This window comes from Oryzias latipes, chromosome 12, assembly GCF_002234675.1.
Source record: "Oryzias latipes chromosome 12, ASM223467v1".
Classification (NCBI taxonomy): domain Eukaryota; kingdom Metazoa; phylum Chordata; class Actinopteri; order Beloniformes; family Adrianichthyidae; genus Oryzias; species Oryzias latipes.
In genome coordinates this window covers 29,922,273-29,949,980 of record NC_019870.2, presented here as the reverse complement: position 1 = coordinate 29,949,980, position 27,708 = coordinate 29,922,273, and the positions used below count along the sequence as shown (strand labels likewise).

Below are 27,708 nucleotides of genomic sequence, written 5' to 3'. Positions count from 1 at the left end.
ACTTTCTGCGGCAGCCGTCACGAATGGGCGACTGAAATCAATGCATAAAAAAAAAAAAGAGGTTTACCACCATGAAAGGCAAACCTTTGACCCCGTGGCTGTTTTCTCAGGGACAATGGATGGTTAGTTTAGGCCGGTTAACACTGTTGGATAGCCAGGTTATTACATTGATGGTTTCATGAACTAAAAGAGCCTGGAATGCTGGACAGCCCCCCCTAAAGCCATGAACACGGGGGAGGCCGCTCCTGCAGGAGGCAGCAGTGCTAACTCAGTGTCAGTTTGTGGTGTTTTTGTGTGGATGGGGGCAGACGCCATGCTGCTGGGGGCTCTTTAGTCTGAAGACGCCACGGTTTTCCACACTGAACAGAAAAAAGGAAACATCCTCAACAAACCAGCGGTTTATTACAACAGGCTGGTCTGCAGCCAGAGCAGGAATACACTGAAAATGGTGCAGAGCACAACACTGATGAATGACGGCCATGCATGTCCACGTGTCTGTAGTCTATATACAAAGTCAGAGAAAAGGCCACGCCACTCTGAAGCTGTCCAAGACCCCGACTCATCACCGTCAGCCACTCCTCTACAGTCAGCAGAAATACAAACGGCCAATAATACAGAGGAAAATACAAAACCATAAATATCTGAAGCTCAGATTTAGGATCCGGGTTTTCCTGTGCAGACAAGAGCATCACTGGGATCAGAACGACAGGACAAGCAGACACTGAGGCGAGCTACTCACACTCTAAGAGTCAATACGGAATATTTATTCACAGCACATTCAAACCAAAGTCCACTCCTGCCAAGAGAAACCAAAGGATCCCACCATGACCTCACGGACTCCTGAAGCTGGATCAGAACACAGACCAGGTTCTGAGTTGGGAACGAGCTGCTGATGCATTTGCACCGCCGCCTCGGTCCCAACAGGAAACGATGGTCTGGTTTGGATGCGTCTTCACTAAAAGCCTCCAGATCTTTTATCTTTTATCCCTGGTTGATCTTCAGAGCTGTAGATTCAACTGTTTCAGCAACCTGTTGGAGGACAACGCAACCTAGATGTGCTGAGATGGAGGCTGAAGAAAAGATGTGCTAACATTTGATTATGAATATTTAGGAAATGAAGAAATCACTTTGAAGTTTTCGTGTGTTCAAACAGAATCCAGACATTGTTGCTCAGTGGGTTCACTCACTTCTCCTCCTAGACTGTAGATAGAACCTGAAGATCCTAAAACCCACCAGTCGTTTGTGTTTTCCCAAAGCATTCTGGGTTTGGCCCGGTTCTGCTGAACCTCTACGAGCTTCAAAGCAAACCATGAGACGCTTCCTGCCGGTTTAAAACAGGGCTCCCTCCTTCCAGCCTCAAACGTTGGCTCACTGTCTTTGGGCCACAGAACAGCCGCAGGATCAGAACATGCTGGTTCTGGCTGCAGCCGCTCCGCTTTACTGTACCACCACAATCCCTTCTGTTCTGGTCCCCGGACCGGCAGATCGACAGGCTCTCCGTCAAACGTTGGTTTCACCGCTAGAGTCAAACTTCAGCTTCACAAACACTCTGAGAAAATAGTCCTCTAGGGGTTTAGGAGTAAAAAAATAAGCATATGTATGAGAGGTTTGAACCCTCGGATGATGGATGCCAGGCGAGGCTCCTCCTACCAGCACTGCTGTGGTTTCCCGGGTAACCGCAGAGGAGTCTGTGCACCTCAACAGCTGGCTGTCCTCTCCAGATGTTCCTGTTTGACCTCAGCAGTCACAGACTTCCTCCTTCTTCTCCTGCTCACCCTGCTCCTCTTCCTCCTCCTCCTCCTCCTGCTCGTCTTCCTCCTCCTCCTCCTGCTGCTGCTCTTCCTCCTTCTCGTTTCCTTTCACCTCCGTCTTGCTGTCGTCTTCCTTATCTTCATCATCCTCAGCCTCCTCCTTGGCGCCGGTTGTCTAAAGCAGATTTTCAGAGGATCAGCGGCTCCGACAGTCAGAATAGGGTCCAAAGTGGTTCTGGACGTACCTGCTTGAGGCGGCCCCTCCTCCGGTTGGGCACCCGGGCCTTCATCCTCCTGGAGAGCGCCAGCAGCTTGTTGTGCCTCTGCCTCCTCTTGGCTTTGTCCGCCTCCTCCTTCTTCCTCTCCTCCGCCCGGTCCGAGTCGGACTCGTCCTGCCGCTGCAGCCGGCTGCGCTTCCGGGGCTGCACCGTCCGTTTCGGACCGCTCCCGCCGCCTTTCCCCTCCTCGTCGTCGGGGCTGGAGGAAGAGGAGCTGTCGTCGCCGCCCAGGAAGGAGCGCTTCCTGCGGGCCACGGAGCGGCTGTCGTCGCTGGAGGACGCCCCGGACTCGCTCCAGTCCCGGTCCCCCCGCTCGCTGTCCTCCTCCGGGGAGCTCTGGAAGTCGGACTGGGACCCGGAGGAGGAGGAGGAGGAGGAGGAGAAGGAGCCTTCGTCACTGTCGTCCAGGATGGAGGCCGGCAGGCCGATCTGGCGCTTGTTCTTGGTTGCGGCCACCTTGGTTTTCCGCATGGACGCGAACATCTTGCGCTTGTACAAACTCTCCATGTCTGCACGCGGAGGCCAGTGACATCCAACAAAAACGGGGGGATTAGGGACGAAACCTAACCGTGGCAGAAGCTAACGTCTACTGTGCACGCGCCCATGCGGCGGCTCGTCTGACAGACATGGCGCCGGCACGTGCACTACACGGAAGCGCTTCGTATCCGCGCGGCGTCTACACGCCACACTCGGGAGTTTGGAGTTCTCACTCGCCGGTTTAGCTAATTTCCTCGCGCGCAGCTACCGTTGCTGCTGTGTTATTGTAGCCCCCGCTTCTTCTCGTCTCGATAAACGCGCGGTGTTGTTACAGCGCCCCGCTGCGGCGGAGAGCGGGTACTGCAGCCCGCGCGGCGCTACGGAGCGACGTTTGTGCCATTATTCAAAGTACAACACTCACCGTTTACAGACAAAAACTTTGTGTTTAAAAGATTAGTTTGCTCCTCAGACAGAAAATTCCAATTAAAAATCAAACAAGTACAAAAACAAACAAAAAGCAAGACAAAAATGTTTACTCTATTGCCAATATCTTTACCAGTTCCACTCCAACTATATTTCTTTCTATTGTAAAATCCTTCCCAGTGTTTTTTTATTATTATTATAATTATACACTTCTTAGCTTAAATTTAAAAGCCTGTATAATTTTCAAGAAATATTTTCTGCAGTGCTGCAGGAGCTCATTACAAATTTGCTTTTGGCTTGTGGGAGGGACTGTTAGCATGGATATTAGCCTAGCTAATCTCCCAGCATGCCTTCGTTGACACCCTCTCCCGCTACCGACAAGCACCTCACAAGCCCAAGCTAACATTAGTGTAGCAAAAATACGGCTAGCAATATGCGAGCTATGCAGCCGCACAGTTTAGAGCCAGATTCCAGCCCAGACGAGGAAGACAAAGACGTAGATGCATCTATTTGTCTGACAGTGGATGATTTAGAGTTGGAGCGGAGAAAGCCAGACTTTGGCCCGCCCCTGGCAGTAGCTGCGTCATAAGTCTGAGCTTTTACAAACATCTGGTTTTCATCTGATCCAACAACACTTAAATAAAAAAACAATACCCTGAAACTTTGTCTTAATCTGAATTTCTTTTATACACGTCCTTCATTATGACGAAAATGCTACAAGAACATGTTAAAAGCACAATATTCTTTTGGAGTGGGTCTTTAAGTTTCAAGAGTTGAATTGTTTTGATTCCACGTTTGTTTTGAGTTTCAAATGCATTTTTCTGTTTCAAGCGTAATATAATTTTTTGAGTACACAAAACGTTTAGCGTGTTACACAAAAAACAGAGTGTTGTACTTGGAATAATGGTACAAAAATCAGTCCATACTTGGTCTCAACATCACCGCAGTGGGAAATGAGAAGACAAATAAAAAAAAAAGGCAGCTCCGTCTAAAGAGGTTAAAGTTCAGGTCTTCTTCATCATTAGTCCTGAGGCTGATTTCCTGCAGCAGGGAGCAGTTTGGCAGATTTGCAGCTAATCTTTAACCTGTACGGTGACACAAACGCTTTCACTTTAAAGTTACCAAGTACCATTATCTGTCACCTAGGTGTGTGACATTTGTTCTCCGCATTTGACCACTCCCCTGGGGGAGCGGTGAGCTGCAGACACAGCTGCGCTCGGGAACCATTTAGTGGTTTAACCCCCCAGATCCAACCCCTTAATGCTGAGTGTCAAGAAGGGAGGCATCGGGTCCCATTTTGGAGTCATTGGTATGAATCGGCCTGGATTTGAACACATGACTTCCAGTCACAGGGCGGACACTGCAACATAAAGCCACTGAGCTTTAAAACCCTTTGTATTGTCTGCTAACATCAATAACAAGAAATAATGAGTAAATTAGACAAACCAGCTCTGAAATGTAAATATCATTCAGACTTTAATCCAGACTCGAGTTAACAGTGGTCTAGAGCTTTTCTATCTCATGCTTATCTCTGAACTCATCTCTCATAACCGCTCAATTCTCCATCAGCTCCTCGGTTACGACTTCTGTGCCAGGAGAGTGCTCAGTTTGATCTTCCCGTCCATGGAGGCTGTCAGGCAGGTGCCACAGTCCAGAGCCGAGGACCAATCCACTGTCACCACCGGAGCTTTGTGGCCGCCGAGCGACAGGACTCTCTCCAGAGCCGGCTCTCCACTGGTCAGCTGAAAGATCAAGAGAAGATCCAGAAAAATGTTCAACACACACACACACACACACACACACACACACACACACACACACACACACACACACACACACACACACACACACACACACACACACACACACACACACACACACACACACACACACACCCAAACCCACACACACACACACACACACGCACACACACACACACACACACACACACACACACACACACACACAAAAACTGATAGAAAATGTATAGACATGAAAGATTATTCACAGAAAAGCTTCTGTGAAGCTTGGGTACGCAGCCCCAACAACCACAGATATGCTGAGCGAGGCAGCAACTGACCTGAAAGACAAGATCATGTCTAGAATGAACACTAGGCAACCCCGACACCAGCTACAACGGTTAAGTGATGTACCGCCTGACAGTCTCCTGGAAACTGTGAATGAAGCATTGAGGGCAATTCCTACAATCACAGAAACCAATGAACTGGTTTACACCTCAGCAGCAGAAATCCTTGAGATGCTTGGCTATAAGAGCAACCATGGAAGAAAACAGTACCCACCATGGAAGCTACTTTTAGAGGCCAAAATCAAGGCAACTCGGGGGGATGTGAGTCAGCTGACAGAGGCTCAAAGAGGTACAATGAGAAAGCAAGTACCTAAGTGATACACCCAGATGCCCATACCTGAAGCACTGGAAACTGCCAAACAAAGGCTCCTAGCCATAAGCAGCCGCCTACAGAAGTAAAGAAGAGACAATGAAGCCAGACGAATAAACAGGCTCTTCGCAACTCAACCTGCGAAAGTGTACGCTCAGTGGCAGGGTCAAAACAGCCGAGCTGACACATCAAGGCTAGAAACTGAACAGTACTGGAAAAGTATATGGGAGAAAGAGACAGCACATAACAGCAATGCCCAGTGGCTGGTCTCTCTGAGAAAAGAACATAGAAACCTCCCTGAACAGAATCCAGTAACCATCACAGTGGCAGACATCCAAGAAAGAGTCTCGGGTATGAAGAACTGGACAGCACCGGGCCCTGACATGATACATGCCTACTGGCTATAGAAGCTTACCGCACTCCATGAGCACCTGGCAGCACAAATGGACCAGCTGCTAAGAGATGGGACTCACCCCGAATGGCTAACGGAAGGGCGAACGATCCTGATCCAGAAGGATCCCTCAAAGGGTGCAGTCCCATCCAACTACCGGCCAATAACATGTATGTCCACAACATGGAAGCTCATGTCAGGCATCATTGCAACCAAGATAAATAGGCACATGGATCAATTCATGAGTAACACACAGAAGGGCATTGGTAGAGACTCCAGAGGAGCCAAACACCAACTCCTGGTCGACAGAACAGTCGCTCAAGACTGCAAGTCACGACACACCAACCTGTGCACAGCCTGGATTGATTACAAGAAGGCCTATGACTCAATGCCACACACATTGATCACTGAATGCTTGGAGCTGTACAACATCAACAGGACTATGAGAGCCTTCATAGGAAACTTCTTGAAGCTGTGGAAAACCACCCTTGAAGCCAATGGGAAGCCACTTGCACAAGTGTCCATCAAATGTGGGATATACCAAGGTGATGCTCTGTCCCCACTGCTGTTCTGCATAGGTCTGAACCCCCTCAGTCAAATAATCACCAAGACTGGCTATGTATACCGACTCAGAAATGGGGGCACCATCAGTCACCTCCTATACATGGATGACATCAAGCTATATGCTAAGAGTGAGCGTGACATTGACTCCCTGATCCACACCACCAGGATCTACAGTACTGACACTGGGATGTCATTCGGGCTCCAGAAATGCAACCGGATGGTGACAAGACCCGGGCAATAAACAGCTACTGCCAGTTATCAGATACCCTGCAGGAATAATAAGATGACCAAAGGAAGAGATACAGACCACGGATGTTAAAACACGAAAGCTCCTCACCATGCATGGAGGGTTCCATCCCAAATCCAGCACCCTGAGACTCTATGCTAGCCGCACAGTGATTATATTAACACTGTCAGGTTTTTACAAGCATAATTAATTATTAATTGCATTTTTGTTTTATTTTCATCTTTTTTATATTAATGTATTAATTGCTCTGTAATTGGCTAACCTGGGACCAGAAACACTAATATCTGATTGAGGATGAGGATGAGGGGGACGTTTACCCTGTAGATGAGTCCTCCAGTGCTAGAACAGGTCAGCACGTGTTGTCCCTCTGAGTCAAAAGCAAAGAGTCGACCTCTGGGAACCTGAACCTGCAGAAGAGTCGCCTCACAGCATCAGATGTACTTCAGCTCATTCTAGTCCTCTTTCTGGATTTTACTTTTCTTGAGATAAAGACAGATTATTGCATTGACTGTATGTCTTCAAGTTACCGTTGACAAAGATTGAATTGGATCAGTTTAAGGCACTGTAGATTGTGCGAACAGAAGCTGTTTCCATGGTAACCGGCTTACCTGTTTGTATCCACTGTACCCTGACAGGACAAAGGGACCGGTGGCATCCTGAGGTAACACCTGTTCGGACTGCTTCACCCCGCAGCGATGAATGTTCCACTGAACGAACTGCACACAGGGACGCTCACGTTTACCCGTATCCCCAGAACACACATTCACAGACTAAAGACCGCTCATGGATCTGCACGCCACGGCTCGGCGCCTCACACCTTGCCATCTTCTCCAATGCTTAACACGGTGTTCTCGTCGTAGCTGAACTCCACGCTATAAACTTCTCCATCGTGAGCTCGCCAGCTCATGGCGCTCTCGAGGCGTTGCATATCTGCAGCAGTGATAGTTGGGGGTTCAGGTGTTGGGGGAACATAAAGAAATAGCAGTTGATGGTTTAAGTAGCAGAACCTCTCAGACAACTGAATATTTGTGTTATTAAGAATCCCAAAAGCTACAACATGACAGAATAAGGAAGACATCTGTCTGAGAAAAAAGCAGAATCTGGGATACAGGATGGAGCCTAACGACTGACCGAACAGTCGAATGACTCCATCAGCAGCTCCAGTCACCAGCAGGTTTCCATTGTGGTTGAAGGCCGTGCAGTTGATGGCCACTGGGTCCGGCTCTAGAGAGAACTGGAGCTGAAAGGCAGAAGGACAGAGTGCATGAAAACACAGACGCTTCCTATTTGTCCAAAGAAAGCTCATGTCTTATCTCCAGCTGATCGCACCAACTAATCACTGATCAACAATCAATCACTATACTGAACGCATTTGGGAAAAACCTGCTCTGGAACACAAAGACTCGGGAAACCCAAATTTGAAAAACTCAACTGGTGGATGAATGTCGACCAATCCCTGAGCTGCAGCTGGGTCACATGGGCCCGTTTGTCTGGACAGATTTACAGGAAAACAGGCTTTGGAGTTGACGTGTTCAGTGCTTTTCCATCTCACTTTAGGGTCCGAGGCCTTTTCCAGTCACAGTCATCCACTCACACACTGATGGCGGCCGAACACTGGCGCCAACCCATAACCACTAGAGGCAAGGTGGGGTTCAGTGTCTTGCCCAAGGACACTTTGACACATGGATGGGCAGGTTGGGAACCAAGCTTCCAATCAAAGGTCGGCCACTCTACCTCCGCACCAGGGGTCAACAACATTTATGACATTAAGGGCCAATTCCAGATTCTCCCCTAAACAGCTGTGCTGTCACCAACTATAATGTAAATCCAATAGATCTGAAATTCTATTGAATTCTCAAACAAACAGCTTTCTCAAACATTGGCTGAGATTACCTCAAAAAGTGCTTTCATAACAATATTGCACAAAGAAAATAGGTCAAAGTTGAAATAGTGCAGCTGTGTTTGTTTCTACATTTATGATATGTTAACAGAACTGTTGTACCTACAGAAGTAGGATTGGATACGTCAGAACAAAATACCATCAATATTCCTAAGAACTTCACAACCATGAACATGAAAAATATGTTTATTTTGGTTTATTCATCTTTTGTTCCATTATGAGACAAAACAGAGGAACTTCAGTTCATTCTGTCATGGTGCTTTTATTGTATATGAAATTCAATGTTTGAACTTTTTCATTAGTTTGCTAGTTATGGTCATGTACATTTTCCACAGTTGGACAGTCATTCACAAACGCTGAAGTTGGCTTCCTATTCACAGCTTCCGATTGGCGAGGCCACTAAAGGAACATCCACTGCATTATTCACACTAAGACCCCCTAGAACTGGGTCCTGTTCAAAAACCGCTGGACCTGGACTGCTCAAACCCTGATTCAATTATGATCTAGGTAGTAAAGAATACATTAAACACAGTCTCTGATTTGTGAAAATGTGATATGTGAAAATGTGAAACAGGATGATTTATTGCATTTTACCTACTGAGACCACCTCAGACCAGGTCCCAGAAACTGTGTTTAATGTATTTTTTACTATCTAAATCATAAGTGATTTCAGGTTTGAGCAGTCCAGGTGCAGCAGTTTTTGAACAGGACCTGGTCTCAGTGTGAAAGACAGTGAATAGGAAGCCGACCTCAGCATGCAACAGAACAGGTGTTTATTGTTGCAGCACATCCACCGGCCCCAGGTGTCTCCAGACCCCAGCTCTGCACCGTGGTGCCCCCCTAAACCTACGACTGTCCTGATGAAAAGTCTCCACAGCTGCTTACCTGCTGCTTCACCGTCTTGGTGTCCCACAGCAGCAGTTGACCAGAAACTGGAGCGGGAAGTGCTGCAGCGGACTCCACACTTCCGGAGCCGCCGAGAGCCGCCGCCGAGCAGACGAAGGAGGAGCCGCTCGGACTGCACGCTAAAGACAAGATGCTGACAGACACGCAACAGGTGTAAACAACACACATTCACACAACTGTACACAAAGCAAAAGAGAACAACAATTCTTTGGCTTTTTTCATCGGTTTAGTCAAGAAAACAGGAAGCATTTTCACACGAAGCAGGAGAAACGGCTAAAAGAACCGATGTTCTGCAGAACACATCAGTAAAGATCACTGACATCTGGAAAAAGCAAAAGAGAAATCCTTCATCGGATGGAAATACTTTTATTATAGTTCAGATTTCTGCTTTCGTTTTGGTTGGATCAGCTGATCATTCAAACAGGGTCTAAGTTCTGAATGTCTGGATCAACACTTTGTACTCGCTTTTACGGTGGAGGCGTGCTGCAGGGCGGTTCCAGAGGAGACCACGGCTATGAAGGAACGCTGAGAAGAGTTTATGATGTATAGATTGTTGGAAAACAGTGAAAGTGATGTGTGTCACGTTAAAGGCTGCTTTAATGTGCCTGACTTCATCCCACCACATTTCAGTGAGTCGCTGTGTCTCCTGTTTTTTGTGTTATGGCAGTGTTTTTCAACCTTTTTTGAGCCACGGCACACTTTAACCTTGACAAAAATCCCGCGGCACACCAGCATCCCAAAAAAAATAAAAAAGCAGAAATTCATGGTCTGTATTGATTGACAGCCCCCCCCGCAATCTCACGTGGATTTTTGTGATAATTGTAGTAGAAAAAGCAGGAAGTCGCAGCTGTTTTTTCTAAGAGATGAAATAAAAGTTAAATCAGAAAATTTAGAAACTGTTTGTTTGTTGTGGTTTCAAGACGTGTCACAAGGTCGACTCATTAGGCGCTGTCCCTTTAAGCCAATGCATCATGGGAGATGTAGTGTGAAAACGGCCGAAAAAGGGCAGAAAGACTCGCGTCTCTGAGCTTCATTGTTTTGTTCTCTTGTTCCACGGTCTGACACCGGATTCTGTGGAAAGCTACACCAGCTAAAGACGAGCTTTAGCTGGTGTTTTTGTTAGAACTGAGAGACTTTTCAGCAGAATTAAGAACAAGGAAGTGAAGACTTTAAGCACTTCTGATTGGTCAGACTGATGACGTGTGATTAAGCCTCCAAGAATGATTGGCGGAGACAGTTAAAGGAGCGGGACTTTTCAGAAAACTGCTATAGCTGGAGATAAATCGCGATACCGTCATTCTGATCAAAATGTCTTTAATAGAATTAAATAAACACAAAGAAAAAGTAATTTTAAGATCTTTTATATTCCTAATTACTCAGTGTTTTATCAATGCCTGTTTGGATGAACAAAGAGCTGAAATCCTGGAGATGGAAAATGTTGTTAGAGCAGTTAATGAGGGCAATTTCCCACGGCACACTTGACCATCTGTGGCACACTGGTTGAAAAACACTGTGTTATGGCATTGTTTTAAGACAATTTAAGATGTGTTGTCATCTTTTAGGATGACGTCACAGCAGCACCTGTCGCCGCGTGACGAGACACAGAGAAGCATGGAAGGAGCGTTTTCAGGTGTTAAAGTAAACGTAACAAAGAGTTGGACCTTTTTCTGTTTGATTACACGACAATCCTTGCTTTACATTTGTCCACGGTTTTCTGCTGCTTCATTTCTGGTCTGTTTACATCCCATAATACCCGACTACGGTGGCTGTTTTGGTTCAGTTGTTCCGCTCTGAAGACAGATTGTATTCAGACTGAGGGATCTCAGAGCCAACCAGACGTAGGTCTGATCGGAAACGAACCGAGACCGCCTCCAAAGACGGGTCTGAGAGCTGATCCTGGTCCAGGACCAGAGTCTGTTTGGGTGGATTCAGACTGATAATCTGCTCCAGATTATCCGGGAAATGAACTCTGGTTCACTTTAAGCAAACCGAATGTGTCCTGTCTGAATACAGCCTTAAACTTCAACTACTGAAAATAAACTACATTTTTAATGACACTTGGGCATTTCACAATAAAAGACCGTGACAAAGACATCATTTGTTGTAGCGGTTGTTGGAGACAGCGGTCAGCAGTCAGCGTCTTGTTGGAGTTAAATGTCTAGAAGTTCCATGCAGATAGGTGAACGTTAGATTCTGTGTACCGTCTTTCTTTGTAAATATCATGTGTTGAACCTTTCCTGCATTAGTTTTTTCTTTCTTTCCTCTCCGCTGGAGGCGGATCTTCCTTCAGTTGTTCACTTCCCCGTTTGGACCCTCAGAGCCTCCAGAGCGGGTTAATAAAGAATCATTCATCTTCTTCTGGGGGAAACCTTCATTTATTACAGTTCTCCTTCACTCTGGATAACAAAAATAAACACACACCCCCAACACACTTTCTCTGCTCTCTCTCCCTCTCACTCTCTCTCTTCTTGCAGGGAACCGCAGACACACAGCTTTACCGTGGATGAGTCTCATCGATGTTCATCTCATAGAGGTTCTTCTTAGCGTCGGTGTCGTACAGCCGCACGGTCCCAACGCCGGTGCCTAGCAACAGCTGACATCACAAATGCTCATTGGTTGGGCAAAGGAAAGTTCCTAACCATGTGCATTCACCGTGTTAGCAAAGTGGAAAGCAGTGATGGAGAAATGGTCGTACCAGCCGGTCCGGCTTGGTGGCCCACTCCAGCGACAGTAACGGGGATTTGGACATGATGGTGGCTTTGGTCTGCATCACTGGGTTGAAGGACCACACCTGTGGAAACAACAAGAAAGGTCAATTTTACAGTGCAACCGCGTTCATCGTGTCCGAATTATTATCTGACTGCTTGGGTTCTTCTGTTTTCACACACAGTTGTGTTCTTTTTCACATACATGACATGTTTAGACGTCTGTTGAAACATGTCAGGCATGTGAAAAACACCCACAAAAAATAAAACCGTGTCTGATAACAGACGGACCTAAGCAGTCGGTCAAGTTTATACTTTGACTTTCTATCTTCACCACCTTTATGACTCCGTCTACGTCCAAACTGGCCACTCTGCGACCCGAACAGTCGACCCTGAGCGTCGGGGAAGAACAGACATGGAGGGTGAGATCGGCGGCTTCTGTGACGGATGTTAGGCTGTGGACGAGCAGCAGCACCTGCAGTGCATGATGGAGGAGTGGTGCTCTCCGTACTCCTCCTGACTGAGCTTGATGAAGGCCTGCTCCACGGACAGGCCTCCTCCTGTTTCTGCCCCAGAGCTGCAGCTGTTGGTGCCCTCGGGGGCTTTAAAGGGGGTCTCGGCAGGGGGCTCCACATCCTCCATCTCTCCTCTCCTCTCTGGAGTCTGGAGACAAAAGCAGAAACAACAGATCAACTTTCCATGTTGGATTCATTAGTAATGTGTTCACTCAAAAAGTCCCACAGGCCTGACTGACTGACTGACTGACTGACTGACTGACTGACTGACTGACTGACTGACTGACTGACTGACTGACTGACTGACTGACTGACTGACTGACTGACTGACTGCTAACACTTCTTATACAAACCATGACACTTTGACGCTTTCACAAAAATCCACAGATTTAAATCAGACTCTCTTCGGTGCTTTAGACTTAATTGTTTAGTGAATCATTAAAAATCCATATTTGAGAGCTGCTAGAAAACCACTGAGACCCATTTAAACCAGTCTCAGCTTCACATTTACTTATAATATATAGAGGAACTTTTCCATCGAATCGATTTTTACGCCATTACTAAATCGTTTCAAAAAGAAATAAATTGATTTAAAATCTATAAAACAGAAAGTTTATTTAACTTCAACGTGGACAGACTGTGAATAAAGTCATGTGACCATCCAGTGTCTAGAATGTTCTAAGAATGTTCCCTTTGGATTCTTTGGATGTGGAAAAACAACAGTGGTGAACTTTAGGAAACCAACATGTGAATGGATTTGACATTCATTCTAGTTTACTGGTTGGTTTGTCTCTTTTTGAATTAATCAGAGGCTGTGATGTCACAACGGCCCAGGAGCGCTTTGGACAAGTTCAGGTGCCAGAGAAGTGAAGATGGCACGTTGCTGCCTTCTCCACACGCAGTTTAAGTTTGACCAAGACTGGATTCTGTTGTTGAACGCACGTATTTAAACCTACAGTTCAAGTCCCAGTAAATGTGTTCTCTGCATTTGTGTTCCCGCTCTGACCCAGTTTGAAGGCTTCCTGCCCCGCATTAACCAGAGAGGGTAAAAAGAAAAGCAAGAATAAAATCAGGGGACCTTCTTTAGTATCGCTTTCCCGCCTTCAGGTACACCCTGGACACCCCGCCCCTGAAACTGCTGCCTTCACGCCACACCTGGCGTTCCAATGGCGCCGCTGGACCTCAGATGGCGTCTGTACCATCGACTTAACGTTGAAACTGGCCGCCACACAAACACATAAACCAAATCTCAACCCTTCCTCTGGGTCCGTGTGGTCAAGACAACCGTTGAGGAGCGGCTGCACGGATTTGGAGAATGAGTGTGAATAGGCACTTTCTCTGGCGTTTCAATTGACTTGCTGTAAGGTAATTCAACAATCTGCATGTGCTAAAGACACACTGGAGAATAGAGACCGTCAGTCGCTGTCGTTTGTACCCCCCTCATGTCTAGCTTAACAACAGGGGGCGGGGCTACTATGCTCAGCACCAATGGCCACGCCCATGCAGAGGAGATTTGGGAACAGAGGCTTCATTTAAACATGAAAAATGACTTTTTAAGAATGCAGAAGGTAAACACCACCGGGAACGTTTGCATTGAAAAAGATTAACATAAGAATCAAAACAAATGTTTCCAATTCCTGACAGCTGTGTGAAACCTGGACCTGCTTGATGATATCTGGTGATGCTAAACCTCTTTAGAACCAACAGGAGACATTGAATAATTTCAGGCCACACCTGAACATCGGTCACGGCGCACCAGCGTACCGCGCCACACTGGTTGAAGAGCACCAGACTCTATGAACTTTAGCTCATGTTTAAATCCTAAATATTAAAGACAGACTGTTGAGCCAAAACAATGCATAACAAGATCCCCCAAAGCTAAGCAAATCCTCAAATGCAGCAGATTTAGAGGCCAGTTTTTCAGTACCTGTGGTTTGGAAAAAAGCTCCTTTCTCTCTTTCTCGTGTTCCTGGACTCGCTTGTGTCTGGAATTCTGGTTTGTCACCTGGTTTGCTGGCTGTTGAGGCTGGGAATTGGCAGATTCACTGGTCAGCGGCTGGCTGGAGATCGGCTTCACCTCCTTGGTTGGAGCTGCCTCTTTAGACCTTGAAAGCTGAAAAACACAAACCCAGAGTCTGGAACTTTATGAGAACATTCAGTACAACGCAGATGTAGTCATCTGTTCGGAGTAAATAACCTGAAAGTCTTTGCTTCATTCACTTTTCATCAGTGGTTAAGATTAAGAGGAACTTTAGGAATCCCTGCAGGGAGATTAAGTTGTAGTGGCAATAAAGAAAGAGAAAACACTGGAGTCTTACATACAGTATAGACCTAAGGTTTTCAAAGAGGTTTCTTTATTTTCATGAATATGAAAATTGTACAATTGTACAATTATCATAGTCATGAAAATAAAGAAAACTCTTTGAATGAGAAGGTGTGTCCAAACCTTTGGTCTGTTCTGTGCATGCAGCCACGTAGCCGGAGACAAATGAAAAACACATTTAGAATAGCTCAGTACTGAATTCACGTGAAGATCCATCGAAACCCTCGACGGACATCTGAGCACATCAACGAATGACGAATACTTATGAGAGACGTTCATCAACGCATGGATCACCAAAGACCGACATGTCAGTAATGTCGTGGAAAATGGACGTAGAAGCTGTGCGACACGGTCTTAAGGACAGAAATGCAGACGGACAGATGCTGGTAGACGGCTAAAAAAACGTAAAGAGCAGTGAAGATGTTATTCCAGAACAGAGAGGGCTAACATGATGGAGGGAGGAGAACTCACTGGTTCCACTTTGTGAGAGCAGAGCAGAAGACCAGAGAATAAGGTAGCAAAGACAAGGTGGGACACCTAGAGGCTAGAAGGCAGCAGACACAAGTACTGGGAGGTGACACGGGGTGATGGTGGCAAAGACCAAACAAACCACAGAAACAATATTTGCTTTAAGGATGCTCCTGCAGAAGAACAGAGAAGGTCAGAAGGAGCCGCATTGTCTTTGTAGATGTAGAGGGAGTCTATGACAGGATCCAGAGAGGAGCTGTGGTTTGTTGGAGGAAGTCTGGAGTGACAGAGAAGAACGATGGAGTTGATCAGAACGTGGATGAGAGCTGGAAGACAGATGTCCTGTGGGTGGATCTGGGACTGGACCAAGGATCAGCTTTGAGATCCTTGTTTCTATGGTGATGGACTGACTGACAGATGAGGTTAGACAGGAATCACTGTGGACCATCGTGGTTGCAGATGACACTGTGATCTGTAGTGAAAGCACGGTGCAGGTGGTGCAGGTGGAGCCAGAGAGGAGGAGGTTTGATCTGGAAAGGAGAGGTGTGTTTAGAGAGACTGATGCAGAGACAGGAGGCGGAGCTAGAGGCAGCAGAGATGAAGATGCTGAGATTCTCTTTGGCACCAGGGTGGATCAAGATTGGATCCATCAAAGGATCAGATCACAGAGGATCAAGGAGGATGCGGAGGAGAGGGTTAGACGGAGGACTGGCAGTGGCGCCCCCTATAGGGAGCAACTGAAAGATGAAGAAAGGTAATAAAAAAGGACTTTAATCTAAATTATCTAGTAATTTACAATGATTTTTAAACCGCTGTAAATCTTGTTTTATTTTATCTGAATAAATATTGAGTAAAATGTAAAAATGATTAAAAAAAGGGACCAGTAATCAGAAACATATAATACTTATAATAGTTTTACAAACTAGTGATCACATTTACTGTCTATTTTAGAAGAAAGAAAACTATTTTTTGCATTATAATTATCATTTAATTCAAAAATGTTAACAGTTTTTTTGTTTTTAGTTAGGAACAAAGTCATGAAGGTCATTATATTTCATGGATTTTCTCCTTAAAGTGCTGCATCATTTGTTATGCAGTATTGAGAATCCCTTCTGTCTTCTGCACAAACTGGCTCCAGCATGAACCTCAGGGTTCAGCCCTGACTGATTACTTTAGAAGGTTGTCTATGGAGAATCCAGAGACAGACATGAACTTTCTGAGGCCTTCGCCGTCTGTGAAAGCGTTTCCATGAAGCCGCCGTTTGCCTTCACCTGGCCGGCCGAAGGCTCCTTCCTGGCTCCTGACGGGTGGCTCGGTAAGGACCCAGAGGTCATCTGAGGGGTTTTTCCTGATGTCCGTCTGCCCTGAGGCAGGAATGTGGAGAAGAAGTTCCTGGAAGGAGGGGTGGTGGTGCTGACGGCTCGCTGGCTCGACACCAAGTCCCTGCAGGAAGAAAGGAGGAGGAGGAATGGCGATATGACAACACGCCGGTCCAAACAGGTCACGCTACAGTCCAGCAGGACAAACACAGACATTCTATCCAAATGACAACCTTCTATTGTAGAAAGATCCTTGATGTTTCTGCACATGAACTGTGTTTAAGCTCATGAAAACCTAACTTTTAGTGAAATCTGTAGTAATGGGTCACATTTTCACTCCGGTTTAGTCAATTCTGATCTAAGAGAGAATCCAATCCCAGTGGAAACATTTCAAAAATAAAGAGGTTTTCTGGAATGAACCGTCTCTTCGGTGAAGTGTTTCGTACCGTGGTGGCAGCGTCTCAACAGACATCTCTGTGCACGCTTATGTACCCTACAGGACCCCTGCTACCTGAACAGGCAGGACGTTTTGCTACAAACCTATTTAAGAGTCCAATTGATCGCACTGAACATTTACAGCGGACGACATCAATCTGCTCTCCAGTCCAGCTGTGAGAAATCAGAGTCATCTGAGACAAAAACAGGAACTGTGAACCATCAAAGACGGTCAAACGTAGAAACTGCTGCATTGATCCAATTCTTAAGGATTCTCCTTTAGCTCTTCTAAAGCTTCTCTATAAAAGCCTCCGCTGGTCCAAAGTTCTACAGCCTCAGAGGAGAAACAGGATTTTCATCACTTTCCTCTGAAGTTTAGATTCCTTTAACGAAGGTGTGAAGCTCCAGAAGCTGCCCACATTGCATTAACGCCGTCTGAGTGAACTGAAAATGACCAGGAGAGTCCGTGGGTCAGTTTTCAGATGCCTGAAGGTTGAAATATTGATCTGGGAACGTCCAGCCCTCACCAACCAGGAAGGAGATCTGTGCCCCAGGGGCGTCCACCCTTGGTCTTAAAGGTGGGCCTCAACGCCAGACCAAAGCAAAAGTCTTGGTCGGAGACGCTAGTTAAGTGTGTGATTGTCTCCAGGAAATGAGACTTTTCATTCAGAGATCAGTTATTCAGCCAGGAAGAAGACATTTCTCCAAAGAAGTAGCAAAAATGGACGAGAGGGACAAAGACGCTCTTTTTGGAGACATTTGCCTGATGACATTTGAGTGGAGCAGATGGACAAAACGATTATTTGGAGAACAGCGAGGATGCTTGTGAAACTGAAAGCACCAACTTTCAGGCTCGGCAGGTACGTGACTGATGCTGCAGAAGGAAGATGTGCACCTCAGGGACCAGCTTGATGAAGAAACAGCTGGAAACACTGAAGCATCAGAAGCATCACAGGGGTTGACATAGCCCAGAAATTTGCACTGGCCCACAGGGCCAGTAGTTTTTGAAAGTTACTGGCCCGACACCGCGCACAGCGAGACCCGCCGCTCCGCAGGTGCTTGCAACTTTAGGGGGGTCCGGGGGCATGCCCCCCCGGAAAATTTTAATATGGTGCAATTTGGTGCATTCTGGTGACATCTAGCACTTATTTATACACTTTTCAATGACTGAAAATAGAGCATATCAAACTTAAATCTGCTCTAGTCTGTTTCAGATGTTTTGAAGAGAGCACTGCAGTGTAGTAGTTAACACTAGTTAAGAAGTTTTCATGCTGCTTCTAATCACTGCTATTTCACATTTGTTCCTAATCAATAGTTAAGAAGTTTTATTGACTTTTTTGCTCTGACTGCCTTAAGGTTCTGCTTTTTGTTACTGTTGCAAAGTTACATTTACTTTTTAGTTACTTTAGTTACCTAATTAAATTAAATAATTGAAAAATTAAATACAATTAAATTACTGAGATCATTCAGCTAACTAGAAATACTTACTGCTTACAGTGTTGTAAAGAAAAACAAAATTAAGTAGTTTGACCTTATACTGCATTAGAGTCTGAGATTCAGGTATTTGGAGTTGCCTTTGATTCTTTGACGTTCAGCTTAAAGCTTAGTGCATACAGTTTCATCTTCAATGCATTCATTAAATATCTTGCTGTCCATACTAATAATTAATAACTACTAACATATTCCTATCTATTCCTGCCATGTCTTCCACATCTCTGACATGCTTCAGTCTCTCTTCAGTGACGGTGTTGGATTTATGATCATCGCGGTGAAAAACCACCAGGGGGCGCGCTGATATGTGTGTCAGTTTAAATATATCTGCATAAAATGTAATAATAACCCACTGGCTTGTTCCTTCGTTGTTGCTGTTTAACATTGTTTTGTATTGAATTGTTACATTCAATAACGTTTTTAAAAAAAATTGAGTGAGCGCGTGCCGCGTGGTGCTCGGCAGTGGCAGCCGCGCGCGCAGGCGGGAGAGGAGGAGAAGCGATCAAAGGTTTCCCATAGCAGAAAAAGTAAATTATGAAGACGAGGTAAATCTACACGTTTTCGCAAAATATACTTTATTGTAAAAGGTGAAAAATGTATTAATTGTTAGATATTTTAGTGGCCCGAGCGGACAAGTAAAAAATAAAGTCTTGTGGTCCGTACTGCTTGAAAAACAGGACCGGGCCAGCGGACAAATGGCTATGTCGAGCCCTGCATCAGCCAAGAGGCAGAAGTTGGGATCTTGGTTAAGGAGCAGCTCGTTTCCCAGCTACGAGTGACAAAGCAGCTGGAACGTTACGATGCAGAAGCGGGGAAAAAGAAAAAACGTACCGAAACGGTACAGAAGTGAACTGAACCGAAACTGCCGTACCGAAACGGTGGAGTTCAACTACCTGTATCGTTGCACCTCTAGAATCACAGTTCTACTCTATTCCAGAAGATAGAGTGGGGGAGGAGGGGGGTTATGAAAAGAGCTGGATTGATTTTTTCAGAGCTCAAACTGTGGAGCATTAAGGAGCAAAAAAAACTCCCGCCCACTTCTGGAACATGATGAGTTGTCCAAAGCCGGGCAGTGTGTCACCTTGCTTCCGCGAAATGCGTTACAAAGTAATAACGCACACTTCGAAGGCCATTAACCCACTTATACCATGGTCACTTACAAAAGGAATACATATTAACCAGGTTTTAGTCCTTAATTCTTGTTTTTTTTCCTACTTGGATTGCTTTTCTCACAAAAAAGCAATCCAAGTAGCAGTGCTGGTGCGTCGCGCCGCACCAGCACTGCAGTCAAGATTCGGTGATATAAAGTGATATATCTATGCTGATCGTCCCGATGGGTTGAATAAAGCATCAGTTCAGAGAGAAAGTTCTCCTCTAACCGCTTGTTTTTGTCCAGATGATGAAGCTAAAGGTTGTTTTAAAGAAGCCGGCGCAGTGATACAAAACATTTAAGCTAGCTGACCGGAACTTCTTTTTTCACTGTTCGGTTTTCAGGTTTTAATGGACACCCAGCAGCCAATCAGAATCGAGTATTCAACCGGACCATGGTATAAAGCAGCAGAACTAACCTCTGTGAACCATTGATTGAGTTTGCAGAAGAGTCGTCACAAACAGGATGACAAGACCTGCTTTGATCTGATGAGACCAGAATCTCCTTTCTAAAGGATAAAAACTGAATCTATTGTGCCGGACAGAGACGGCGCTCACTCCAGACTCTTTGTAAGAGTTCAGTGGCATAAAACCAGCTGACCTATTTAGATCAGAGCGGATTTCTTCTTCAGCTGTATCACACCTAAGTAATTACAGCCCATTGGTGTTTAAATCCAGGAGTATTTTTAACACATTCAGTTGTTTAATTGACAACTGTGTGGGGAGAACTGCAAACTTTTCCTGACGGGTCGGTCTAAAGCAGTTCTAGTTTCCGTAGTTCTAGCTTTATGGGGGCAGGTTCTACGTTAAATCTTAGGTTTATGTCGTCTTCTACAGTCATCGGTAGGATAGCTCTCTCAGCAGGCTTACTGTCAGCCTTCTTTTATTTCTTCACCCTGTAAAGTATGGTGTATTATAACCCGGTTCTACAATACTAGATAGTCATTCAGTTGGTGTTGAATCTAACTGGTTCATTTCTCTCTAAACATGAGTGCTCAGCAGTTTCTTTGTGAATGCTGGATAGGAGGATCTTCATGTCACTGAACAGTCAGTCATCAATACAGACGGAGGGTGGGGGCTCACAGCTCGGTGTCTCCCAGTCGGTCCATGTTCTGGACGTATGGGGGCAGCTTGTGGAGGGTCACCCCCTCTCCGTCCTTCGGGTCCCGGCTCTCCGTCTGCATAGCAAACAGCTGGAAGAGATGAAAACACATTTACAAACGGTGCCGTGGCGTGGAGTGTGCTGTGACGTGTGTTGGACACCTGTGACACAGGTATCTACCTTACGGCACTAATAGGTGGGACACATTGTAGTAAAGAGGTAACTCTAACCAAAAGACTAGGAAAGAGGAAATGAGGTTCCTCAGAATTGGGGGCAGTGGGTGAAGGGGGGTATAGAGGAGTGTTGTCAGTGGATCAGGGATGGATTTAGGATCTGGGGGTCCTTTGAAATGATTTGCGTTTGTGCAGAGGGATCAGATGGTCCTTTGAAGAGTGTGTGGTGTGGAAGTCAGGTTTGTAGAAGGGGTTTTGTGGTTCAGTTTAGGCAGGGGGGCTGGTTCAGTTGGGTTAGGGGTCGATGTTTTGGTTTAGTTTTAGGGTTAGGGTCTGGGTTAGGGGGTCTGGGTTAGGGGTCTGGGTTAGGGGGTCTGGGTTATGGGGTCTAGGTTAGGGGGTCTAGGTTAGGGGGTCTGGGTTAGGGGGTCTGGGTTAGGCTACCCTGTCCTCACCTGCTGTTGGAGCTGCTCATTCTCTTCCGTCAGGCTGGTCATCCTCTGGACTTCAGCATCAAAACTCAGCAGCAAAGGCTGAGGTGAAATCCAGTTAAGGATTATTTTTCATGATCAGTTTCCATTCAAACGTCTGAAGCTGGTCTCTGCAGCCAGCAGCAGAACCAGGAACATGGATCAGAACCACATTCTGGAGTCGGTTCTGCACCTGTAAAGACAGGTCATCTGTCCAGCTGAAGGATATGCACACACTGAAAGAGGACTGACAGGAAGTTGTGCAGCGACACCAGGAAGGTGTCGGCCCACTGCCTGGAGAAATACGGTGCGATGGCGGGGTTCTGCTCCGGGGCGGGAAGGAACGGCAGCATGAACCAGTCGCGCCATTCCGGCTGCCCCTGCAGCTCCAGAGCCTGCTTCTGGAAAAACTCCTGTGTCTTCTCCAGGTTCCCTCTCTGGAAGAACGATGAGACAGAAGCCACACCCTCATCTTAGGAAACAGAAGCCACACCCTCATCATAGGTGACAGAAGCCACACCCTCATCATAGGAGACAGAAGCCACACCCTCATCACAGGTGACAGAAGCCACACCCTCATCACAGGTGACAGAAGCCACACCCTCATCACAGGTGACATAAGCCACACCCTCATCATAGGTGACAGAAGCCACACCCTCATCACAGGTGACAGAAGCCACACCCTCATCACAGGTGACAGAAGCCACACCCTCATCACAGGTGACATAAGCCACACCCTCATCACAGGTGACATAAGCCACACCCTCATCATAGGAGACAGAAGCCACACCCTCCCCACAGGTGACAGAAGCCACACCCTCATCAGAGATGACAGAAGCCACACCCTCATCATAGGAAACAGAAGCCACAACCTCATCCCAGGTGACAGAAGCCACACCCTCATCATAGGTGACAGAAGCCACACCCTCATACCAGGTGACAGAAGCCACACCCTCATCCCAGGTGACAGAAGCCACACCCTCATCCCAGGTGACAGAAGCCACACCCTCATCACAGGTGACAGAAGCCACACCCTCATCCCAGGTAACAGAAGCCACACCCACATCACAGGTGACAGAAGCCACACCCTCATCCCAGGTAACAGAAGCCACACCCTCATCACAGGTGACAGAAGCCACACCCTCATCATAGGTGACAGAAGCCACACCCTCATCCCAGGTGACAGAAGCCACACCCTCTTCACAGGTCACAGAAGCCACACCCTCACCACGGGAGACAGAAACCACACCCTCATCCCAGGTGACAGAAGCCACACCCTCTTCACAGGTGACAGAAGCCCCACCCTCTTCACAGGTCACAGAAGCCACACCCTCTTCACAGGTCACAGAAGCCACACCCTCATCATAGGTGACAGAAGCCACACCCTCCCCACTGGTGACAGAAGCCACACCCTCATCACAGGTGACAGAAGCCACACCCTCATCCCAGGAAAAAGAAGCCACACCCTCATCATAGGTGACAGAAGCCACACCCTCCCCACTGGTGACAGAAGCCACACCCTCTTCACAGGTGACAGAAGCCACACCCTCTTCACAGGTGACAGAAGCCACACCCTCATCACAGGTGACAGAAGCCACACCCTCATCACAGGTGACAGAAGCCACACGCTCACCACGGGTAACAGAAGCCACACCCTCATCATAGGTGACAGAAGCCACACACCCTCCCCACAGGTGACAGAAGCCACACCCTCTTCACAGGTGACAGAAGCCACAACCTCATCACAGGTTACAGAAGCCACATCCTCATCACAGGTGACAGAAGCCACACCCTCACCACGGGTAACAGAAGCCACACCTTCATCATAGGTGACAGAAGCCACACCCTCCCCACAGGTGACAGAAGCCACACCCTCTTCACAGGTGACAGAAGCCACCCCCCCCCCCACAGGTGACAGAAGCCACACCCTCTTCACAGGTGACAGAAGCCACACCCTCATCACAGGTGACAGAAGCCACACCCTCACCACGGGTAACAGAAGCCACACCCTCATCATAGGTGACAGAAGCCACACCCTCCCCACAGGTGACAGAAGCCACACCCTCTTCACAGGTGACAGAAGCCACACCCTCATCACAGTTGACAGAAGCCACACCCTCATCCCAGGTAACAGAAGCCACACCCTCCCCACAGGTGACAGAAGCCACACCCTCTTCACAGGTGACAGAAGCCACACCCTCTTCACAGGTGACAGAAGCCACACCATCATCACAGGTGACAGAAGCCACACCCTCATCACAGGTGACAGAAGCCACACCCTCATCCCAGGTAACAGAAGCCACACCCTCATCACAGGTGACAGAAGCCACACCCTCCCCACAGGTGACAGAAGCCACACCCTCATCCAGGTACAGAAGCCACACCCTCATACAGGTGACAGAAGCCACACCCTCACCACGGGTAACAGAAGCCACACCCTCATCACAGGTGACAGAAGCCACACCCTCCCCACAGGTGACAGAAGCCACACCCTCATCACAGGTGACAGAAGCCACACCCTCATCCCAGGTAACAGAAGCCACACCCTCATAACAGGTGACAGAAGCCACACCCTCACCACGGGTAACAGAAGCCACACCCTCATCATAGGTGACAGAAGCCACACCCTCCCCACAGGTGACAGAAGCCACACCCTCTTCACAGGTGACAGAAGCCACACCCTCATCACAGGTGACAGAAGCCACACCCTCTTCACAGGTGACAGAAGCCACACCCTCCCACAGGTGACAGAAGCCACACCCTCATCATAGGTGACAGAAGCCACACCCTCCCCACAGGTGACAGAAGCCACACCCTCATCACAGGTGACAGAAGCCACACCCTCATCACAGGTGACAGAAGCCACACCCTCATCACAGGTGACAGAAGCCACACCCTCATTACAGGTGACAGAAGCCACACCCTCACCACGGGTAACAGAAGCCACACCTTCATCATAGGTGACAGAAGCCACACCCTCCCCACAGGTGACAGAAGCCACACCCTCTTCACAGGTGACAGAAGCCACACCCTCATCACAAATGACAGAAGCCACACCCTCTTCACAGGTGACAGAAGCCACACCCTCTTCACAGGTGACAGAAGCCACACCCTCTTCACAGGTGACAGAAGCCACACCCTCATCACAGGTGACAGAAGCCACACCCTCATCACAGGTGACAGAAGCCACACCCTCACCACGGGTAACAGAAGCCACACCCTCATCATAGGTGACAGAAGCCACACCCTCCCCACAGGTGACAGAAGCCACACCCTCTTCACAGGTGACAGAAGCCACACCCTCATCACAGGTGACAGAAGCCACACCCTCTTCACAGGTGACAGAAGCCACACCCTCCCCACAGGTGACAGAAGCCACACCCTCATCATAGGTGACAGAAGCCACACCCTCCCCACAGGTGACAGAAGCCACACCCTCATCACAGGTGACAGAAGCCACACCCTCATCACAGGTGACAGAAGCCACACCCTCATTACAGGTGACAGAAGCCACACCCTCACCACGGGTAACAGAAGCCACACCCTCATCATAGGTGACAGAAGCCACACCCTCCCCACAGGTGACAGAAGCCATCCCCTCTTCACAGGTGACTGAAGCCACACCCTCATCACAAATGACAGAAGCCACACCCTCTTCACAGGTGACAGAAGCCACACCCTCTTCACAGGTGACAGAAGCCACACCCTCTTCACAGGTGACAGAAGCCACACCCTCTTCACAGGTGACAGAAGCCACACCCTCATCACAGGTGACAGAAGCCACACCCTCATTACAGGTGACAGAAGCCACACCCTCACCACGGGTAACAGAAGCCACACCCTCATCATAGGTGACAGAAGCCACACCCTCCCCACAGGTGACAGAAGCCACACCCTCTTCACAGGTGACAGAAGCCACACCCTCCCCACAGGTGACAGAAGCCACACCCTCCCCACAGGTGACAGAAGCCACACCCTCCCCACAGGTGACAGAAGCCACACCCTCTTCATAGGTGACAGAAGCCACAGAGAAGCCGGCTGAGGTGTTCTGCTGTTACCTGGATGGTGTTGATGACGTAGTATCTGTACAGGCTGGTTCTTAGCTTGTTGACGGTGGACTTGTAGACGTCTTCCAGCCTGCAGAACAAACGCCTGTCCAGGTACAGCCAGTACTCCTTCAGGCTGAACAGGTCAAAGCTCTGAACGAACTGCTGCAGCTGCTCGATCATCTTATCCACCTGAGAGCAGAAAACAAGCCCAGATGAGCTCCAGCCGTGTTCCAGACTGCAGCTCTTCAGTCGACACAACAAAAGGGTTTCCTGGTTTCCACGGCTGTGCGTTCATGCTGGGATGTTTGGCGTGTGATGCAGAGAGACAGTCGTTCACAGAGAACAGCAGACACAGACATCAAGAGTCTTCGCCTGTCAGCTTCCACTTGTCAGCAGCCGTTGGCTGGTTGTTGCCAAACCGTCATGAAGTTCCTCTGCAGGACGTACCCTGAAGCCTTTCTCCTTGTCCGCCTTGATCTCATGATCCAGATGTTTCAGAGTGTTGGTGAAGCCGCGGTAGATCAGATACTCCCGGACGTGTTCATCCGTCCTCTCCACCGCCGACGCCATGCTGATGCCCTTTTCACCTGAAACGCATCGCCCAAGAAGCTCTTCAACCGTCAGAATAAAGGTATAAGAGGGGAGAACGCAGGTTCACTAGAACAGCACAGAATGAGCAGAAAGAGCATTTTAGAAACAGGAAGGTCTCTTTTGAAGAACCGTGGCCAGCATGTCTGGTGCCTGATGTGTCTCATTCAGATTTATTCAAATAAAGTTCATGGACTAAAACTCAGAACCAGTTCTGATCTTGTTCTGGTCCTTAAATATAACCGATTTCTAAACCGTAAAAGTGAAATAGCACAGGAACTATGCAGGTTTATTCAGAGCACGTCCTGCATCATGACACTACCACCGCCGTGCTTCTACGCAGATGTTATATTATGAGGTTCTGAACACCTGATCGATTTCCTGCAGTATTTGATAACCGCTCCTCTGAAAAAACACTGAGTCACGTGACTCCGGTGTGTCTGTTTCAGTCTGAGGATTTTCCCGCTGTTTTCATGACCATGAAAAACAATCTGAATAACTTCACAGACAAACAGATTATTTCAAACGATTCTCTGCTTCGATCTGCAGCTTCTACGAACCTCCGTCCAGTCAGAAGATCCGGAGAAAATGTCCGGTCTGGTTCTTAGAACCAAACAAAAATGATCCTGAAGAAGCAGAAAAAGGAATCACTGCTGATATTTGTTCTATTTTTGGGATTTTTAGCGGATAAAAGATGAAAACTTGGAGCAACAACATCCAGAAAGGGGAAAAGCGCTTCCTGCTGATAGTCATGTGACGGGATCACGTGACGCACGAGTTGCATTTCCTCTTGAGCGCCATCTGCTGGCGATGATAAGAAACCGGTCCAGAAAAACAACTGAATTTCTTTTTTTTACAAATAAACCTTTTTGAATGCGGCATTTAGAATCAGAAAACTTCCAAATGAATTTTAAAAATTGTAAAGAGAAAAAAACGAACAGTTGTAGAGTTTTTTTTTTACATTCCCATGAGTTATCTGTAAGAACAGAGATGGACGTTTCACTCACGGCCCCTGAGCCCCACACTTTACTCTGATGGTGTTGTGCTTAAAAAAGCCCCCCCCCCTGCAACCCTTCTGCAGGAGCGCTGTGTCAGACAGCTGCCTGTAGGTGTATGGACTCAGAACTTCCTGGATTCAGTTCGGGGTCCTGGGTTGCTGGAGCCAATCCAGCGACTGTTGGGCAAAGGCGGGGTTCACCCTGAACAGGTCGTCAGTCTGACGAGGGGCCAAACACGGACAGCTGATGTGCTGGTGTCCTCTGACAGCTCACTGAAATGTGTGAAATCCATGTCAGGGACTGGAGGGCTGCACATCCTGGTTCTGGTACGGAGCGGACTTCAACCCCAAACCCACTAGCCCGTCCCTGAGGGTTCTGCCCAGGATGCCGTGAACACGAGGAACTGAAAGAATCCTAACGGTTGTGGTTTGGAACACGCATGAAATACATGGTTGTCCAAGTCTTGGACCCCAAAAAGAGGAGACTGCTGACAAACACTGAGGCCCAGCTTGTTTCTTTAGTATTTGTCAAAGATAAAATATGACGTTTATTTTCTCACCAAGTCCTTCACTGTAAGACTTCATCATCTT

The 27,708-nt window shown here is 47.5% G+C and overlaps 2 protein-coding genes across 3 annotated transcripts; both read right to left on the bottom strand.

Annotated features, from left to right (window-relative positions):
* Window positions 1-383: 383 nt before the first annotated feature.
* On the bottom strand, window positions 384-2,933 carry LOC101168763 (uncharacterized protein DDB_G0283697). The gene is made up of 2 exons (XM_023961196.1): window positions 1,997-2,933; window positions 384-1,926 (listed from the first exon to the last, which is right to left on the bottom strand). The coding sequence occupies exons 1-2, from the start codon at window positions 2,534-2,536 to the stop codon at window positions 1,738-1,740; spliced, it is 729 nt and encodes a 242-aa protein (XP_023816964.1). The 5' UTR covers window positions 2,537-2,933; the 3' UTR covers window positions 384-1,737.
* A 1,448-nt stretch (window positions 2,934-4,381) lies between these two features.
* wdr91 (WD repeat domain 91) lies at window positions 4,382-26,893 on the bottom strand. 2 transcript variants are annotated; one of them, XM_011492897.3, is made up of 18 exons: window positions 26,681-26,893; window positions 25,980-26,119; window positions 25,542-25,721; window positions 21,713-21,920; window positions 21,469-21,551; window positions 20,822-20,931; window positions 16,616-16,787; window positions 14,481-14,666; window positions 12,514-12,701; window positions 12,376-12,430; window positions 12,029-12,124; window positions 11,832-11,926; window positions 9,313-9,466; window positions 7,659-7,767; window positions 7,345-7,457; window positions 7,136-7,243; window positions 6,845-6,934; window positions 4,382-4,671 (listed from the first exon to the last, which is right to left on the bottom strand). In XM_011492897.3, exons 2-18 carry the CDS (start codon window positions 26,100-26,102, stop codon window positions 4,507-4,509), a joined length of 2,235 nt encoding a protein of 744 aa, XP_011491199.1. In that variant the 5' UTR covers window positions 26,103-26,119; window positions 26,681-26,893; the 3' UTR covers window positions 4,382-4,506. The 2 variants fall into 2 exon arrangements, with proteins under 2 accessions (XP_011491199.1, XP_011491200.1); XM_011492898.3 differs by having other exon boundaries at window positions 14,559-14,666.
* Window positions 26,894-27,708: the final 815 nt, after the last annotated feature.

Bases quoted from the DNA above. Each gene is read 5' to 3' on its own strand.
- wdr91 (XM_011492897.3), bottom strand. From the start codon at position 26,102: ATGGCGTCGGCGGTGGAGAGGACGGATGAACACGTCCGGGAGTATCTG. The intron at 20,932-21,468 runs GTGAGGACAGGG...CATCTCTTCCAG, and splicing joins ATGAGCAGCTCCAACAGCAG to CTGTTTGCTATGCAGACGGA. The intron at 7,244-7,344 runs GTGTGAGGCGCC...CCCTGTGTGCAG, and splicing joins GCATTGGAGAAGATGGCAAG to TTCGTTCAGTGGAACATTCA.
- LOC101168763 (XM_023961196.1), bottom strand. From the start codon at position 2,536: ATGGAGAGTTTGTACAAGCGCAAGATGTTCGCGTCCATGCGGAAAACC. The intron at 1,927-1,996 runs GTACGTCCAGAA...AATCTGCTTTAG, and splicing joins GGAGGGGCCGCCTCAAGCAG to ACAACCGGCGCCAAGGAGGA.